Source organism: Danio aesculapii, chromosome 6 (genome assembly GCF_903798145.1).
Source record: "Danio aesculapii chromosome 6, fDanAes4.1, whole genome shotgun sequence".
NCBI lineage: Eukaryota > Metazoa > Chordata > Actinopteri > Cypriniformes > Danionidae > Danio > Danio aesculapii.
This window is the reverse complement of record NC_079440.1, coordinates 30,753,523-30,774,411: the sequence shown is the minus strand read 5'-3', so window position 1 is coordinate 30,774,411 and position 20,889 is coordinate 30,753,523. Positions and strand designations below refer to the sequence as shown.

Genomic DNA, 20,889 nt, shown 5'->3' with positions numbered 1-20,889 from the left:
TTATCCATATATATATATATATATATATATATATATATATATATATTTATCCATATATATATATATATATATATATATATATATATATATATATATATATATATATATATATATATATATATATATATAATTTTGATCAAACTCCTTTTTCTTTGTCAAACTAACAATAAAACCTACTTTAAAAAAATGTACTAGCTTTCTATTATATTTTTTTCATATTATTTAACCTTCTTTTAGGTGTCAAAATCACTGTTTTTGCCTTGTCGCACACCCAGAGTTTTAAACCAACAATGAAAATAACATTTTTAAATATTATTTATCTGGTGTCTTTTAAAGTATCTTAATGAAGCACTAGTGAAATAGGTTAAATATTTTATAGTTATTCATGTGAGACTATTATCAATATTATTTTTTTACAAAATATAGCTGTCGCACTGTATCAGTGTCATTTCCACCACAACACTGAAATTTAGCTTTAAAAAGTTTGTGTGAAAGATTATTAAGGTGGTTTCTCTGAAAATGAATAGTGCCATCTGAGCACATGTTCAAGATGCAGGGAATAAATTTTTTTATCAACAACACTTGAAGAAAAATCAAGGTAAATATTGCTTAATAAGGAAATGCATTAATTCTACGTCATTTCCAAACCTGTGGTGCCTTCAAAGGTGTTTTTAAAAACCAAACAAAACTAAAGTAAATAAGTGTATTTTGTATACATGAAATGCTAGTATCAATTCAAAGCTAATCAGTGAAGCTATATCTAGCTTTTTAACAATAAACTGTAGAAATGTCATTTCCACCACGCTGCCCACTGTGGTGGAAAAAACAGCATGTGGTGGAAATGACATTTATGGTTTCAAAACGCAATTACTATAGACAATGACACTGAAACACTGGCCAATTTAGGTGTTGGAGGTTTCATGGCTAAATTTGAGCAGCTGGTGGCCAGTCTTCATTCATCTTCATTCCACCAGAATACCGTAAGAGCAGAGTTTGAAGGTCTTTTTTGCAGAGTAATAGCACAGTTTTGCTAAAAATATTACAATGTGCACAACATTATGTCATATAGTGTCATATCAGAGTTCAAAAGAGGATAAATTGTTGGTGTGCGTCTTGCTGGCACATCTGTGACTAAGACAGCAAGTCTTCATAATGTATCAAGAGCCACAATATCCAGAGTAATGTCAGCAAATCACCAAGAAGAAGAACCACATCCAACCGAAGTGACTCTGGAAGCTATCTGAAAGGTCCTAACACCGATTGCATCCAAAAAAATATAAAACCTCAGCTGCTCAACTCACTGCAAAATTAAATTTGTACCTCAGCTCTCCTGTTTCCACCAAAACTGTTGGTCCTCCACAGGGTCAATATACATGGCCAGCTGCTCACTCGTGCCAATGCCAAACGCCTGTTTCAATGGTGCAGCAGCCAAAATCTTATGCTTTGGATAATTTGAAACATGTTTTGTTCTCTGATGAATCCACCTTCACTGTCTTTCCCACATCCGAGAGGGTTACGGTGTGGAGAAGCCCCAAAGAAGCGTCCCACCAAGACTATTGATTCCCAGAGTAAAACATGGGGGGAATCAGTGATGGTTTGGACTGCAATATTCCTAGGCCCAATACTGGTGCTAGATGGAGCATCACTGCCAAGGACTACCGACGCATTCTGAATGACCATGTGCACCCAGTGGTTCAAACATTGTATCCTGAAGGCGGTGGCGTGTATCAGGATGTTAATACACACAGCAAGACTGGTGACAGAGTGGTTTGATGAACATGAAAGTGAAGTTGAACATCTCCCAAGGCCTGCACAGTCACCAGAACTAAATATTGCTGAGCACTATGGGGTATTGTGGGGGAATGAGCCATGAAATGTTTTCCTCTAGCAGCATCACTAAGTAAACCTGAACACTATTCTGCAAAAAGAATGGCTCAAAATCGCTCTGGCCACTGTGCAGCACTTGTATCTGTCATTCCTGAGATGAACTGGTGGTATATTGTCCGCAAAAGGAGGTCCGACACCATACTATTGAATTATTCATTCGTTAATTTTCTTTTCGTCTTAGTCTCTTTATTTATCAGGGGTCGCCACAGCGGAATGAACTGCCAACCAGTTTATGTTTTATGCAGCAGATGCCCTTTCAGCCGCAACCTATCTCTGGGGAACACCCATATACTCTCATTCACACACATACACTATAGACAATTTAGCTTACCCAATTCACATATAGCGCATGTGTTTGGACTGTGGAGGAAACTGGAGCACCCGGAAAAAATCTACGCAAACACACAGAAAACTTATGCTTAGTAATTTTGTAAATTGAGTTTAATAAGTGTGAGTTTAAGAGTTAGATTTTTTTTCCTAATAAATATCTAATGTTTTTCTACTTTAACACTGATTCATTGTCATTTCTACCACACCCTGTCATTTCCACCACCACCCTGTCATTTCCATCACCAACACACATTTTTTACAAATATTTAAAAACGTTCTTATCACACATTAAAAATGTGTTCACAATTTATGAGTTCATGCTCTATTCAATATACAAATTTTCTAATAAGCTTTTAAACAAATTAATATAAAATTTTTGTGTGTGACAGGTGTACAATTCAGCATTTGGTCCCAAGGGACTAATATATATATATATATATATATATATATATATATATATATGTGTGTGTGTGTGTGAATTGTAGCCTCAGTTTCCTGTTCCTAGCTGACAAGAGTGGCACCCGGTGTGGTCTTCTGCTGCTGTAGCCCATCCAACTCAAGGTTGGACGTGTTGTGTGTTCAGAGATGCTCTTCTGCATACCTTGGTTGTATCGAGTGGTTATTTGAGTTACTGTTGCCTTTCTATCAGCTTAAACCAGTCTGGCTATTCTCCTCTGACCTCAGGCATCAACAAGGTATTTGCGCCCACAGAACTGCCGCTCACTGGATATTTTCTCTTTTTCTGACCATTCTCTGTAAATCCTAGAAATGGTTGTGCGTGAAAATCCTAGTAGATCAGACCAGCCCATCTGGCACCAACAACCATGCCACATTCAAAGTCACTTAAATCACCTTTCTTCCCCATTCTAATGCTCAGTTTAAACTGCAGCAGATTTGACCATGACTACATGCCTAAATGCACTGAGTTGCTTCCATGTGATTGGCTGATTAAAAATTGTATTAACAAGCAGTTGGACAGGTGTACTTAATAAAGTGGCCGGTGAGTGTATATTTGATTAGAAATAAAGAAGTTGTTTACCAGATAAATCACATTTTATATTTTACTCCATTGATACAAATGCCCAAAAATATTAATAAAATATTCCTTTATTTATTGATTTATTCTTATTGTTCCTCTTCTGAATATTTAATTGAATTTATTTTGATATTTAATTTAAATGTATTATAATATACAATATAATATATATGTTCATGTTATACATTGTCATACAATCTTTTTACAAATCCTTGCAGTTCAAAGCCTTGTTAGTAGTCATGAACTTAAATGTATTTTTAACAAAGTGCCAACAATGACTGGGATAACCAGTGTTGTATTTGTTCAAGCATGACTTGCCGCGTCTGTAACTATGGGAGGCTGAAAAGCTTGCGCTTTAATTCTCATGGTAACTCGCGGGAGCGTCCGGTTTCCATGGCAACCACAGGAACTCACATAGAGCCGTGATTGCAACTTTTGCACTTGTGGCTTCACTCCTGCTGCACGAATATTTCGCGATCACTTACTTGTATGCGTTATTAAAGCATTGCTATTTTGTGCAAAGCACCGTGCAACCTTTATTCCTACTGGGCTAAACTTCTAAAGAATTTCAACTGTATTACTTTGCATAGCAGCTTGCTGACCCCTGCATGAGCGTTTAATACACTAAAAAGTCTGAGGACAACTGGAAAAACTCGCTGTTCGTTTACTGAGGTGCACTGGATCCAGACCAGTTTCCAGATGAGTTGCGACGAGGATCAAGGACTGGAAGCCGTGATTCAGGTGCGTGTTTTCCAGTAGGAAAACTGATCTTCACCAGCTGTAACTTAAATAGGTTATTGCACTGTTACCCTTTCAAAACGGCATGTGTGAATGAAAGAGGAGAGAGCTTGATTTAATATTAACGAGCCTTGCAATGTTTCAACAAATTAAGGTCGATCAGGAGGTCAGTTTCAGGTTCTTCTGTGAAACTTGAAGACAGGCGGCTCATTTCCTTCTGCTGTTTGTGACATCCTGCGAAACTGAAACAGAGACAGACGTGACCAGCTAGTTACTATAAATAATTCACTCTAAATTAATTAATACGCACTGTTTTTGACTAAGGTATTGCACCACATGTTAATACATTGAAATGTTAATGTTAAATCGAGATGTTATTAATTAAAGAATAATAATAAATAACATAAAATATTTTTTAAATTGTAAAAGTATTTGAAATGGAGAAATAAATTAAATAGGAGCTAATTTGCATACATTTATAGCACAAAATCTGAACATTGAAGTAAGTTTGATGGGTTTTATTAATTTAATACAGAAAAGATCTGCAGAATCCAATTCAGAACATACTGTAAACATTTAAGGAAAAAAGTAAATTGACAATTCTTATAGAATAACATTTTGTTTATAATCAGGCAAATTCTGAAAGAACACAACCTTCATAGAACATATCCCTCTGTAAAAACTCCCTCTATGTGAATAAAAAGGTCAAATAAGTCAGAGATGCCCAAACTTGGGCCCGCGGGCCAAAATTGGCCCATAGTAGCCCTTGATTTGGCACGTCATTCCATCTGAGAAGAGAGGGAATGACGTGGATGGTTTTAAGATTGTCAATTAAAATTTAATGTAAACCTTTGTTTGTTGATTTATTGTAAAAAGCTAACTGAAATTAAATGTTTCAATTTAATGGTGTAAATAAATCAGATTCTGTTTAAATGTACTGTCACCTGACAATGCAAAGACTTTGGTGAGCAAATTGAGCCAAAGGCAGATTCTGCTTGGCTAGTGCATTCAGCATTAAACTCGTTCACGGTGTTATAAATGTGATTGTTTATGTTTTTACTGCAATAAGTTATTGTTTAAAAAGATATACTGTATTACTTAATCTGATTCAAAGTAATGTTTTCTATTTATTTTGAAATAAAAGCAAGCTCCTGGTTGGTTAACGCAGCGTGAATGTCTGCTGAAGTTCAGATTTTCGAACTCGAGCGATTCGCGCGAAACACGCAATACGCGCTGCCTCATTCGCGCATATTCCATCGCAGGATGTCTATTCAGGTCTTTGCATTGACTTAACATGTAAATCACTCTCGCTTGACGCTTCTGCGTCTGGTGTGAACTCAGCATAAGTCACACCTGCTTAATAGTCTCTATTAAGCTGCGGTCACACTTGGCTTTTCCTCCCATAGACTTCCATTCATACGCACGCGAATGCGTCAGACCGGAAACGCAGGGTCATGCATCGAGTTTTGCAGGTTGCTGCGGTGCAAAGTTCAAGCTTGGTGAACTCTAACCTGCGAAATCGCATCATTTGACTGCATGAGACCAATCGAGGAACAAAACAGGACCCCTCTGGACAGAAATTTAAAACATGGAGCAATCGCTCGCTTTTTTTAATGTCTAATCATCTTGTTTAATCCCGCCCCTTTTCGCAGCGCCACACGACAGAATTTCGCACACACAAAGCCCGGTGTGACCGTAGCTTTAGTCTTGAACACCTTAATTTGCATCAGCTGTGTTTGATTAGGATTGGAGCAAAACTGTGCAGAGCTGCGGCCCTCCAGGAATCAGATTAGATCATTAGCTCTGTCAAATTCAGTTCCTGGAAGACCGCAGCCCTGCACAGTTTAGCTTTATCCCTAATTTAACACACCTGATCAAACTAATTGACTGTTTCAGGCTTGTTTGAAAGCTACAGGTAAAGCTATGGTCACACCGGGCTTTGTGTGTGCGAAATTCTGTCGTGTGGCGCTGCGAAAAGGGGCGGGATTAAACAAGATGATTAGACATTAAAAAAGCGAGCAATTGCTCCATGTTTTAAATTTCTGTCCAGAGAGGTCGTGTTTTGATCCTCGATTGGTCTCACGCAGTCAAGTGATGCGATTTAGCAGGTTAGAGTTCACCAAGGTTGAACTTTGCACCGCAGCAACCTGCGAAACTTAACGCATGACCCCGCGTTTCCGGTCTGACGCATTCGCGTGCGTATGAATGGAAGTCTATGGAAGGAAAAGTCAAGTGTGACCGCAGCTTAAGTGTGTTTAAGCAGGGTTGGAAGTAAACATGGCTGTGTTCCCTCAGGAACAGAATTTGACACCCCTGCAGAGTTTTAATCATTTTCATATTTAAAGCTTGACTCTTCAGTAGTTACCTTGCGCACTAAGACTGACTTTTTTTCTAGGCTGATATGGCTTGGAACTATACTCTCATTCTAGTGAAATAATCAAGGAATTTTGCTGCTGTATCATGGCTGTAGCAGGCGCAACCATATTATGAAGCTTCATTACAACTTAAATAGGAAAATTATTGAAACTCTTTGGTAATTTTTGAGATACCAATGGTCTAATCCATATCAATGGTCTATGCTAAGCTAAGATAAAAGTGTGCCGCCAGTCTTAGAGAATGGCTGAATGGACTCAAAAACTCAACTGTTTACAGGCCCATAGCCAGCCTGGTGAAAGGGGTGGTTCTTTTTCTTAAAATATGGACCTTTTTGCAGTTATTAGCCTCATTTTCTATTTAATTATGAGGTTTAAATACTTTTTAGGCACTATTTTTTTGCTGGATTAGCTTGTCAGATGGTCATCAACCACACTTTTTAATGTACCAAAAACATTTCCGAAAGATTTAGAAGAAAAATAATCATAAAATTTTATACTTAAAGTAAAAAAAATTATACTTAATTTTCAAATACAAATTTATTGCATCATATATCATTAGAAAAAAAGCATACTGGTAAAGATTTAAATTTAAAACTAGCCTATTGTCATTTATTAGGCAGAAACAAACTGGCCAGCACATTCAACTTTCCTCAGTCACGCTGAAGCAATAGCGAAATAAGGATTCCGCTTGGTCTTAAAGCCTTCTTCGATGGTTATTTTCACATTTTATTATGACATAGCAGTCGCAATATGACAAATAAGGTTATGTATGTGACAAATTCTGGACCTTTGTCTTTCGAACCATCAGAATCGCCCCTGGCTACAGGCCTAGTTAAACTTAAGGGGTGTTATAATATGAGCCTATTTTCAAAAAGTAAAGTGTTCCTTTAACATAAAAGCTTTTTAAGAACGTTTTTAGATCCGCGTTTAGTCACCTGACAGTAATGTAAATGACAGAGTTTCTCTCCTTACACTAATAATGATAATACAGAGGCTGGAGGAGTCACTGCTTAACCCAGATAGCAGTGCTGAGGAGAAGACCTACACAGTGAGGGGCGATGAGGACGAGTCCCACACTACACCAGTTCCTGCCCGCATCCGTGAGATCATCACCAGAAACCTGGCAGATGTGCCCACAGGTACTCATTGGTGAAAGGTCTGCTGGGGTATCAAGATATTATTAGAACTCATATATATTCAATCATCTCCATGTTTCTCTATTGATGAATCAGGTGAGAGCAGCGAACTGGAGGACAACCGGCTGGTGAAGGATCTGACTTCTCAGATGTCTGCAGACAGAGAGCAGCTGCTCAGCAGGCAGGCTGCGATCACTAGTCGGGTAGGAGCACATGCACAAACTTCACACACGTGCCCTTGGGTCTCTGGAAATCTGACTGATAAGCCATTTATGTATAGATAAGTGTACATTTAATCACATGAGGGTGAATCACTGTTATAATGGATTGCATAAGCCCATTTTAAACAGCCTTCCAAGAAAAATGCAAACGATTGCCCTATTGCAGCAATTGTTTAATCCCAGTCTTTGCATCCCACCACGCTGCACATTTCGTATGTTTTTCTTTTCACATCAGACATTTGTTTTAATTTGAAAATAAGTGCCCTACAAAGTGGACTACACAGGATATTCCACCATGATTTCATGTATCATTCATTCAATATTTTTCCTTCAGCTTAGTCCCTGACTCCCTGATTTATCAGGAGTTGCCACACCAGAATAAACCACTAAATACTCTGTCGAACATTAGGTTTTACTTAGCGGATACCCTTCCAGCTGCAACCCAGTACTGGGAAACACCCATACCCTTTCTCTTTCACAACCGCAATACACTATAGCCAATTTAGTTAATCCAATTCACGTATAGCGCATGTCTTTGGACTGTGTGGGAAACTGGAGCACCTGGAGGAAACCACACAAAAACAGGGACATGCAAACTCCACACAGAAATGCCAACTAGTCCAGCTGGGACTCGAACCAGAGATCTTCTTGCTGTGAGGCAATCATGAATGAGCCACTGAGCTGCTCACTGTTTCATTCAAATGGTATTTTAGTGAGTGATATGTGATTTTAAATTTGTATTTAATTATGGTTTATTATGTCACACTTCCCACTTTTTTGGGAAGATGTTGCAGTGTAAGTTACTGAATGAACGTTTGAAAGTGAAATGAAGGTTTCTTGTGCTATGATAGATGGCATAGAAGGTGAAGGGACTTGGAACCAATATACAGTGTGTAGGGACATGTCAGTCAAAAAACAGGTCATGCGTTGAGCTCATAACAAGTTGGTTATCTGAATCATGTGTAGTAAATAAGAGAAAAATTGCAAAATATGATTGGTGGGGGGTTAGGACCAGGATTAAGAAACATTGCCCTAATGTAATGACAAGCAAGTAGCTATTTCTAGTTCAGTTAGCCATACCAAATGTAGTGTTTTTATTTTAGTTAGCTTTGATTTATGTTATTAACACTGGTTTGTATTGCAATTAGTTATGCCGTTTACTGCACTTCTTCTCAAGTTATTTGCATTCTGAACCATTTTTTATATTCAGCTCTATTTTATCCATCAAGGAATTAATGTAGCAATTTTGTGCATCATTGCAGTATAGTTTTATTCTGAATTCTTCTCTGATTTTTTTTACCGGTTTTTAAACAATGCTTTAATGCTTTAACGCAATGCCCCTCTCCCCCGTCTTTACCGATTAACAGTCTTTTCACCTTAATCAACAGTAGCCTGCTTTCATCACAGATTTGCACAAAATTTTTGTAATGGTTTCTCAATATTAATGAAAAGCTATTACAAATGTGTATCATTTCTATTAACCAATTTTATATTAACTATTTTATTAAGCCAATGGGATAATCTTTTAACATAAGATTATTTTGCTTGTTTTAAGGAAAAAATCCCTTAAGTTTGGCATCTTATTTCTGAAAACAAGACAATTTGTTTTGCTTGTCTAGATAATTCTTCTTGATTTAAGAATTTTTAGATATTTGGACTAAAAACAGGACAAAAAATCTAAGTAAGAATTTTTTTTTTTTTTTTTTGCAGTGATGAATGTGACATTTGCAGTAAAAACTCAAAACATAAAACTTATATAGAAAGTATGTGTTAACATTATATTGAAACATCTGTTTATATTTTCCGAAACAACTAACCACAGAGGTATAAGGGATCAGAAAAATATCAATCTGTAAACATTCATATTTTTAAATGAGGAAAATAAACATGTGTTATGGATGTGACCAAAAACGTCGAGTTTACGGTATACAACATACTTTGTAGAAATTCTATGAATTAAACTGCACAACCTAAAAGAAAGAATGCTAATCAAAAGGATAAGAGCTGACTCTCTATAGAACTAAAATGATTGACTTGATTTTATTTGACATTTTTGCATTAATGAGGAAAAAGCTTGGTTATGGATGTGGCACCTCTGCGTTATGGATGTGATAGATGTAATATTGGCACATGTGTGACTTTGGCAAATTAAATATAATTGTTTGAAAACATTGACACCTTTTGAGACCTTTTGAGAATTGTTTTAAGGTACTGTAAAATACTTGCTTACACAAAAAAACTACTTTATTCTGTATTTTGGTGAAAATTTATTTATTTTTTTAATGGCAAGGTTGTCATTTTGCATGGAATTGCTCATCAATGCATTCATAGTCCAACTTGTACGTCACTGATCATTTACAGTTTATTGGAGGTTACTCCATTAAGTGTCAAGGCGGATAGGAAAAAGTAGACAGTGGCCAATGAATTGAAAATCTCCTACATTCATGGAAATAGCTCACTTGCATGTTGAAAAATAAGTTGGATTACACTGTATTCTATGATCTCATGACATACATTATCCACGGTTTCTCTCTTTTCCCAGTCCTCCCTTGTCTATCAATCTTGTTAACCCACCCAAATGCATTCCCAAAGGTGCATCAGAAATCAAACCCAAAACAACCAGATATCGATGGGAATATGATCTTGTCCTCTGGCAGTATGGTTAATATCTCTAACACACTGTACGTAATAAAAAACATAAGCCTCCATCTGGTGTATGGAGCATATGATTGATGCAAAGCTTCTGAGATGTGCACATTTGCCTCCTTGCTTGAAAGTCAAAACATGCCAATGTAATGTGGATTATTGCCTTCAAACTCTCCCTAGGCTTTGTATAATGGACACTAAGGGATTGTCGATCAGTAACCTGGTGGCAGAGGTTTCATGCACTCTGAACTAATGCAGTCTCGGTCCAGGAAAAGATTTTAAGTGAGTGTTTCCCTCCGTCCAGCAGTTTTTAAGGGATTGAAAACAGAGGAGGGACCATCACTAATAACGTGAGAGGTTGATGGAGTACCTTTGGACCCTGCTCTATTTTCCTTCGGGTTTTTTTCTGCACATGTTGGTGGATAGACAGATGTGTGTGTATAGCGAAGAGATCAAGAGAGGGAGTTACAGAGGTTCTTTGACAGAGAAAGAGGGAGCCACATGGCTTTGAAATGGAATATGTGCACAGCAAACATCAGAGCCACAGCGCTCTTTCCGAGAGGGAAAACCCGTTTGGAGTTTTCGATAAACAAACGGTGGTAAAGGGCCATGTGAAAATCAACTGTGTCACATGGAACGAAATATATTTATTTCTGCTTGAAGCTGACTTTGGTACTGAAAAATGGAACAACCTCGAATTTATGAAGGACTGATGTAAGCTGAGCCAGATTTGTAGTTTATTTTACGTCTACGTATTATTACATGTGATCAAAGCAGCAGTATTTTAAAATATGAAATTAACTTAAAATTATCTTTTAGTGTTTTTTCATCTTATTTTTGTTATCGAAATGAAGGAACATTTCATTAAGTTCCATTTTTACAGCACGTGAGACCTTCAAAATGTTTGCTTCACCAAAAGAATAATTGGAAAAACAGCAAAAAAAAAAAAAAACTAAGAAGAAAAATATCAAACAGAAACCGAAAGAATAAGTAAAAGACATACTTTGTGCTCAGAGAAACAGAGTTCAACATAATGGCAGAAGATTTCCTACTTACAGATACCTTATTACAAGGTTGAATATACAGTTTTCACTTGTTTAATTTTTGTGTATGCCCACAAAAATATCCATATTTGTATATATACAAAATATTTGTCAATCTAAAGGCTCGTACACACCAGGCCGCTTTTCGTTTGCGTTTATCGTCAACGTTTTTCAAGACGTTTTTCCGGATTCAAACCCAAGCGATTTTTACAGGCTTCGAGCAAAAGAGTATGCAAAATTACTGCTTGAGGTTAGATGGCGCTACACAACTTTAAGCTTCAGACACCCACTTGCAATGCAGAAGAAGAAGACAAAGTTCACACGCTTGTTGTTATGGATGGTTCAAGTAGCAGTTCCAGCTCTAGTGATGAAGAAATGATTATTGTTCACCAGTGCAATAAGCAGCTCTACGTTCATATCGCCTCTGGGCATCTTTTTCATTGTGCGTTCGCATTGACAGTTTTGCGCTTGAGCGCCTCCAAGTGCTGTTTACTGCAACTTCAGCAGCTTCGTGCACGTGAACAAAAGTGCCAATCTGATTGGTGGAGAAGGTTTTGACACAGTACGTCAAAACAAAAATAAAAAAATTAAAAAAATCGCCTCATGCTCATTTTTATTTATTTATTTTTTTAAATTTTTATTATTATTTTTTTTTTTAAATTACGCTTTTGTGCCTGGCGTTTTACGCGTTGGTGTGCACGATCACATTGATGCCCTTTATTTTGTCACGAGGCTTTAAACGTCGACGGAAAACGCGAGCAAAAAACGTCTCGGTGTGCACGGGCCTTTAGAATGTTTTGTTGTATAGTTTGTAAGTATCGTATGTATAAATTTAGTGCACGCAGTTTTATTGTATAAATGTATTTGTAAACAACTTTTTTCAGTAAAGACATTTTCTATAAATAAATGTAAATAGGTGTGATCAGTGTTATTATAACTAAGAACCTTACACTTTATCTGTATTTATGTAAAGTATTTTTTTTATAGAAAAAAAATGTAAATACTCTACAATTCTGTGTACAAGCTCCTCTCCTTGTTGAGCTTTGGCAAGATGATGAAAATTAAAAAAACATATATCAAAAATTTTAAAGGGCACCTATTTTACCTCTTTTACAAGATGTAAGATTAGCCTTTGGTATCTCCAGAATGTGTTTGTAAAGTTTCAGCTCAAAATACTCATCAGATAATTTATTACAGCCTCCAGAATCTGCCCTTTTTGGTGTCTGAGTTCAGTGTAGCTGTTTTTGTAGCCTGTGGCTTTAAATACAAATGAGCTGCTTCTCCCCGCCCACCGATCCGACATGCGTGTCAGCTGCTCATCATGCGTTACGTCAGATAAACAGCACAGTGACAGAGACAGACACGGATGAAGCTGAAAAAAGGTCACTAGTAAAAAAATACAGGGTGGAGGTTAAGAATTACACAGCAATTTTACTCTCTTTATTACAAACATGCTCTGTTTTGAAAATGTTTTAAAGAGATTTTTGAAAATGACCTTCCAGGCAGTGTGTAACACAGCTCTAAGTAAAGTGAAATATCCAGCTAAGGCTTAAATTTGAAAGTGTGCCATGTTTTTGATTGATTCATCTATATTGATTCATCTATAAAAGAGTCAACTTATGTTGGTTCGAATGAATCTTTAGCCATGCCAGTGTGATGTCGATACAGAACTTAAACCCTTTTGCTGCCCGTGCAGACATGGGAAAATTTAACCTCCCTGTCACAAACACTGAAAAAGAGGAAGACAGACACTGTAGCAGATCCTCATTGAATCGTCACGAAGACGATGTGCTCTGAAGTGTGAGGAAAAGTTAGCATTATTTTCCCTACCCAAAGCTGAGCCTGTGAAGAGTCAGTGGTTTAAGTTTATTTTGGAAAAAAACCTCAGCATTACAGCCCCAGCCTTGTGCTGTGTTCCCGTCATTTTTCTGACGAGTTCTTTAGCAATCTACACACTTACAATGGGGAATTCATCGGCCGTTTGTTAAAGAAAGGATCAGAAAAGACTATTGATGTATGGGACTTTGTCAGAGCTTGATCAGAACTTTACTGTACACAGTTCATAGACCAAATTCTTCCTCTATTTCACAAGTAAGTGCAATTAAAATGGCTGCCATTGAGTTTTCTCTAGCTTGCAAATTAAGTATTTTGCGTATAATATAAGCTTGTACTGTATCTGGATAACTCTTTATATTATTATATCACGTCTAAAACCACGTTAAAAACGTGATGCGTGCCACTTTGTTTATGGATTCAAAGGGCCCCTATGGTGAAAAATCTACTTTTCAAGCTGTTTGGACAGACATGTGTGTAGGTATAGTGTATAGACCATCACAATGGGGTGATTTAAACACACTCAGTCCTTTTTTTTTTCAATTTAACAACATAAAGACGGTGAACCAATTGGAGCGGTTTTGAGATCGACTGCAACTTGACGTAGGAGTGCGTTTCCCCCGCCCACCAATATTGATTGACTGGTTCACATTACCATATCCTCAGTTTGTTGTTTCACATCTGCCATTTTCAGTCAGCGGCTGTCCACATCGCCCAGCCACGACTCAGGACACTGTTCATATTTCTACCGCGCCACAGAGCGCCATCTGAATAGTTTCATTTTAAATAACATGCGAATGTGTGCGTCTGGTGTGCCGTGTCATGGCTTTGAGCGGCGCATCCGCTGTGTGACACCCTTTAGTTATAGCCTCAGTCAAAGTTAATTCAGTGTGCGTGGTTATTAGTCTCAGTGTAAGAGCTCGGAACTTTAAACTAGCACACAGTTGGCTGTAAAACAAAGACTCAAATGATTTTGTAACTACCACTCTGACACATTCTGGCACATTAGGAATATTGATTCCTTAACAGTAATCCCTGCTTGGTCTGTGTCCGAGTCGTACATGTACGGCTGAATGCTGGTCCTCTCACTCATGTTGCTTCTCTCTGTCTGCCTGTCTGTTGCCATACACAAAGCAGGGGTGCTCTTGGCTCCGCCCCCTTGTTAAGTTGGACGGGAAGTCGAAACAAATTTTCATGTGAAGCAACACACCCCTTAAACAACGACCTGTGTACACGCCCCTAAAATGACACTTTTTAACTGAACCTAAACTGGCACACTCAGAAGAACCACAATATTAATATTAAATCTTAAAAAAGGTGTTAACTAGGTGCCCTTTAAATGCATTTGTGAGCTCGTGATCTACTGCCGTTCGTCATTGCTGTGGCCACCGACAGCTGTTCCTACACACGTGCGGCGGTCAAGTTTCAAAATAGTTCAGCTTTTGCCACTGTGTAGATTAATACTGATTGTGTATCACTGTTTTTACTTATGGTTAAGAATAGAGCAATATGCTACATTGCTTTAATGCACTCCTGCATTGGGCTCACACATACACCTTGCACTCTGACTACTTCAAAATGGTTGATAATGCCATGCTGGGCATTTCTCTCTGTCTCATGCTGAACGCAGTCGACCAATCACAACAGGCTGGGTCATCGGACCAAGCGGCGTAGATAGCATCGCACTATAAGGAGGCGTTTGGGAGCAAATGAATCGCTGAACGAATCATAAGGGAGTCGTTGGGATAATTAGGTCAAAATAAATGCATATTGTAAGACAATGAAAGTGTTTTTTGACCTAGCATGCATATCAGCCTGTTATTGGAGACCCGCAAAACCAAAATATGAACTTTTATAATGCATAATAGGGGCTGTTTAAACTTATACAATTAATTATTGGAGTGCAGCTGACCACAGAGACTTGAAGCATTTGTTTTAATCCCAGTTTCTTAGCAAAAAATGTTCTGTGGACATGACACCTGTCAATCAATTCGATGGGCGGGAAAAACTGCACTCCTGCCTCACGTTGTGGTGGGCCTCAAAATCACTGGGATTTGGATCCTATTTTAACGTTAGTACATTTTAAAAAAGAGACTTTTTGTGTTTCTATTACTCCAATATGACTGCGGACACACTATACAAACACACAGTTCTGTCCAAACAGCTTCCAAAAGTGGATTTTCATCATAGATGCCCTTTAAAGAGCATAAAGAAGTTTGTTCAAAATAACTCTTCTTTATTAATTGTAAGTTTACAGCATCAACTTGTCTCTCGACCAGCTTGATGTTTGGGGAAAAATAAAAAGCTCACTGGCTTTCTCTCATGGGGCTGTGCAAGAAAAAGCTCATTTTTCATAGAACACAAAGCTGTCGTTTGTGATAACAGTGCCCTCTTTTTGCTGGTCAGGTTTAATGAATGCCAACTGTGCACATTACCAGTGGAGCCTATTTAAGATATAAGCTATAAATTTACTCAGTCTGGCTGGTATAAATAGCCTTTTTTTAAATCCACACTTTTATATTTTAGAGAATAAAGACCTGAGTCACATACACTTTACGTGTGAATACATGTCTTTTTCTTTCTGTCGCCAGTTGAGTACTCTCCAGCGTGAATGTGCTGACATGAAGTCAAATGACACCATACGTATGAATATTAACTTCAAGGTGTTATGGTAACGTAACGTAAAAACTTTACACTGTCCCGATATACAAGCGTAAGTTAATGAATTCTGTCACTTTTGATGAGGGATCGTACATATTCTTGAGAAGTGTGATCAATTTAACCTGTCATTACAAATTACAGCATCAGTCAGTGTGTTTTATTTGTGAATACCATAAAGAGCTTTGATCTGTTTTATGAACTTTTATTGACTATTTTTTTTTTTTTTGCTATGCTATATATACTTTAGGATTCTTGCTTTCAAAAACAGTCGCACTTTATTTTGATGGTCAATTGTTAAATGTAAGTTACATTGCATCTGCATGCCAACTACTTTTCTTTAGATTATAAGTAGACTGTTAGGTTGGGGTTAGGCTTAGTGTAAGTTGACATGTACTTGCAAAGTTTCTTATAGTCAGTTAAATGCCTGTTGAAGAAGTAGTATGGAGAGATATTAAGCAGACACTTTATTTTCATGGTCCGTTTGAGTATTAATAGACTTTACTTAAATGGACCATCAAAATAAAGTGTTACCGGATGAGGCAAGTGTTATTATTATTAATCAAGGATGGATTACAATGATTGAAATTTAATGCATGGAAATAGGAAAACACTCTCAAAATTTTCACATCACAACCAAATATGCATTGCAAAAATATCAATAAAGCATGTACGTTGAAATGTGTCTATTTTGGTTGTGGTCTATGCTATTTGCAGCATGTTGCTGTATTTGGTTGCATTGCAAATATTAGCAGTGGGTTTCTGTATTTGGTTGAACACCCCATTAGGGCCACACAGGCCACCCAATGTCAACTGGCTTCTCTCGATGTGGATGAGTAGTGGCTCTACTCAGAGTTTCTCACCTTATCTGTAAGGGTGTGCCCTGCCGCCCTGTAAAGGAAGCTCATTTCGGCCGCTAGAATCTGATATCTCTTATCCTTTCAGTCATGACCCATAACTCAAGACCATAGGTGAGAGTAGAAACATAGATTGACCTGTAATTTAAGAGTTTTGCCTTTCAGATCAGCTCCTTCCTTAAAACGACAGACTGGTATATTGGCTGAATTGCTGCTAAACAAATATATCTGTCATTCTAATGTTCTATCCTTCTCTCACTCATAAACAAAACCCCAAGATACTTGAACTCCTGCACCAAGCCAACAGGACAACATCATGTGCAGAAAACAGAGATGAAATTCGGTGGTCCTCGAACCAAACTCTCACGCCTGGAAAATCTGTCCATAAAAATAATGAACATTACTAATGACGAAGGGCAGCCCTGCCAGAGTCCAACACGCATGGTGAACAGTTTGACTGCAGAAAAAACTGAATATTTCAAAACTCCCAGTCCATTCAGGAGTCAGTCATCATCAAATTCATCTTCAATACTGTCTCTCTCTCTCTCTCTCTCTCTCTCTCTCTCTCTCTCTCTCGCTCTCTCTCTCTCACGCACACTCACACACACACACACACACATACTACATTGACAATACAAACGAGACTTCAGTTAGTGCTGTTTAAGACAAACAGTCCCAACTTAAAATTACAAACAATCGGTAAAAGTGACAAACTTCCAGAAATAAATCTTCTGAAAACGAATATGGCATCACGAAATCTAAAATGTTTGGCAAAAAAAGCAAAATAATGCATTGCTGAATTGCAAACCAAACTCCTGCTTCTGTCATACAGAGACCAGATAGCCCATAACAGAATGCTTCGGTCCCTGTACTCACAGAGCACTCCTCACACAATGCCATAAGAGACACAGTCAAATGCCTTCTTCAAGTCCATGAAGCACATGTGGACCGTTTGATCGAACTGTAGTGAGGGTATAGAGCTGCTCCAGTGTTCCACAGCCAAGACAAAATCAGCATTGTTTCTTCTAAATCTGAGGTTCTACTATCAGCTGAATTCTCCTCTCTAGTACCCTGGTATGAGAATTGCGATTCCCTTAACTTTGGAACACACCCTCTGGTCCCATTTATTTAAAAATGGGGACCCCCACCCCAGGTTCCCAGTCTAGAGGCACTGTCCCTAACCTCCATTATCCAGTCCAAATGCTTTGCCGTGGGGTGATTTCAGCTTGGGTGATGGGTAAGTCAACCTCTGCTTCCTCAATGGAAGGCCTCCTCAGAATATGCTCGTCCGCCGATTCCAGCCTCAAAATGAGCGAGTTTGAGCCACTTGTACATCAAGGTAGCATTCAGAAAAAACAAAACACCAGCGAAGAAACTCGACACAGAGGAACATAAACACCTACTGCCAGTTAGCGTTTCTGAAGTGTTATTGCAGAGCAACAGAAACAATTTGCAGAAGTATAAATGCACGGCTACGCGCATTGCATGCACCGTGGGTCACGCCAATCACTTGACGCAGAAGTATAAACCAATCTTTACCTATGATAACCGCGTATTATGCCCATATAAACTGTGACCGCGGCTGTTCTTCCCGTGTCTCTCATCGGTGAACTGCGCTTTCATTTTTAGAGCCAATCGCAGCCCTTTCTGTTGAGCGGATGAAGACAATGAGCAATCATAGGAATGTAAGAACTCGCTTGACAGCGCTCAAAAAGCAAGCGGGATTATATTTACATTAGTTTATTTGCTGTAAATGCTTATGTTGTCTTCTGTGCATGCATGGAGTTTTGTCTAAAACATCCAAAAAGAGTGTTCTTTGAGCAGGTAAAATTAAAGGTACAGTTCAAATATCTGCTTGTATTAAAGGACCATATTGTATTACAAATAATATATAACTATTTGGCGATGCGGTGGCGCAGTAGGTAGTGCTGTCACTCCACAGCAAGAAGGTCGCTAGTTCGAGCCTCGGCTTGGCGTTTCTGTGTGGAGTTTGCATGTTCTCCCCGCGTTTGCATTGGTTTCCTCCGGGTGCTCCAAAGTCCAAAGACATGCGGTACAGGTGAATTGGGTAGGCTAAATTGTCTTTAGTGTGTGGGTGTGTATGGATGTTTCCCATTGATGGGTTGCGGCTGGAAGGGCATCCGCTGCATAAAACATATGCTGGATAAGTTGGCGGTTCATTCCTCTGTGGCAACCCCAGATTAATAAAGGGACTAAGCCAAAAAGGAAATGAATAATTATAAATATTAATATATTTATTAATTTAAAAAAAAAAAAATTCTTGTATTGTGAAGAAAAAAATCTAATTGTGTATGGAAAGCATCGTCAATGCACCGTGATGCACCAAGATATCGAATTGAACCGAATCGATGGCATGATAATCGTAACTGAACCGAACCGGGAGACCAGTGTAGGTTCACACCCCTACTCTTTATGGCTGATCCGACAATAAAGTGGACAAAAGAACATCACTAGTTTTACAGTTTTCATCATTCATTCATTTATTCATTTATTTTCCTTCAGCTTAGTCCAAAATTTTGCAGAGGTTACCACAGCGAAGTAAATCTAATCTACACCAAATAACTGGCATTTGTTTTACACAGCAGATGCCCTTCGAGCCATGCTGGAAACAGCCATACACTTTCTCATTTACACACCACGGCCAATTTTAATTTTAATAAATTCACCTATGGTGCATGTCTTTATTGGGGGGAAACCAGAGCACCCGGAGGAAACCCACGTGAACTTGGGGAAACCATGCAACCCCCACACTTGTTTTCATCATTGATAAAAAAAAAAGTTTCTTGAGCAGAAAATTAGTCAATTGAAATAGAAAAAAAAAATAGTTTTGTAATAGTATTTCACACCACTGAAATAATATTACAATATTTGATCATAGAAATACTTGGTAAACTAACAGACATGGATCTCACATTTACCTTAAAGTGGATTTACCAAGTACAAAACTTCTGGAGTGCTGGAGATGGTTTCCCTACACTGTGTGACTTGATTGAGCTGTTAGACTATAAATCACATTTGAATATTCAGGTGGGATATTTGTTACTGTTTTACTTGGTTTATTCAGTTTATTTGACTCAGCATCTCTGCTAAAGTGCGTGAAGAAATTAGAATTTATGGCTTTTTTATCTATTTGGACTGATTGGGAGTTTTGCTCGGTTAACTTTAGTAGTCCTTAGAGATATTTCTTGTTCTTTAGCCTGGCAAATACCTTTAAGATATTGAGATGAAGTGGCTATAGTGGCTCTGATCTTTGAGTGTTTCCACTTTCACTCCTGGGGAGTAACTCCATATCATTATGTTGGAATAACCAGGGACTAGGACTAATTGAAAAGGAGCAGCAAACTCTATAAAATCCTTCTCATGGCTCTCAGGACAGTTTGAGAGAGGCCTCCTAAACAAGAGAGGGAATGGAAATATTTGGGCAGGGAGCAAGGTTTTGCTCTTGAAAGCACACCTCTGTCTTCTGGCAAAATCACTGCAATCTCTCGTGACCCTTGAAAATTGCCCCTGAACTGGGATAAACCTTGACCCAGTTTGCAAAGCTGCATCGTCTCAGGAGGATGAAAAAATGTTGATGTGAACTTTGACCTTTCTCTGTTGATGTTGGCCAACCGCCAGCTTGTAGTTTCTCAGGCACTGGGGCCGTGTGTATTTGTGTGGGAGTGTGTAAGTTTGTATGTGCGGGTGTGTGTCAGGGGATTGCATGGGTATATATTTTACAGCTCCAAGGCAGTTTTTGGACCAGGATTGTGTGAGACAGTCTCCCTGTGTGTTTTTGTAGGAGTCACCCAAATGTAGATTTAGATGTATGATAGAGCAGAAATGTTAACTAAATGAAGCACTGTAGTAAAACAACAATCACGAGGCCACAAGCTTTTAAGCTGAGAGATAAATCACCAAACAAGTGAAAAAAGGAGGGGGTTGCAGCTAAAACGTGATGCTATTTGTCAGAAAACCTTTCTGGATTGATCCGGACTCGCAGACTAGTTGGAGACTTTTTGACAAAGAGCATGGCAGCTTCTAGGCTCTGCGTTTTTGACCTAATCCCCACTCCTTTTTGCTTTAAAGGTCTTGTCAAACATCATTGCCACTGATATGGTTGTTTTTT

The 20,889-nt window shown here is 38.2% G+C and overlaps 1 protein-coding gene across 1 annotated transcript in view; it reads left to right on the top strand.

Moving 5' to 3' along the window:
* Window positions 1-7,345: 7,345 nt before the first annotated feature.
* The window catches only part of crocc2 (ciliary rootlet coiled-coil, rootletin family member 2), an 83,726-nt gene continuing 70,182 nt past the window's right edge, over window positions 7,346-20,889 (top strand). The window contains 1 exon segment of the mRNA XM_056460729.1: window positions 7,346-7,705. Within this exon segment, the coding sequence (XP_056316704.1) occupies window positions 7,346-7,705 (360 nt within the window).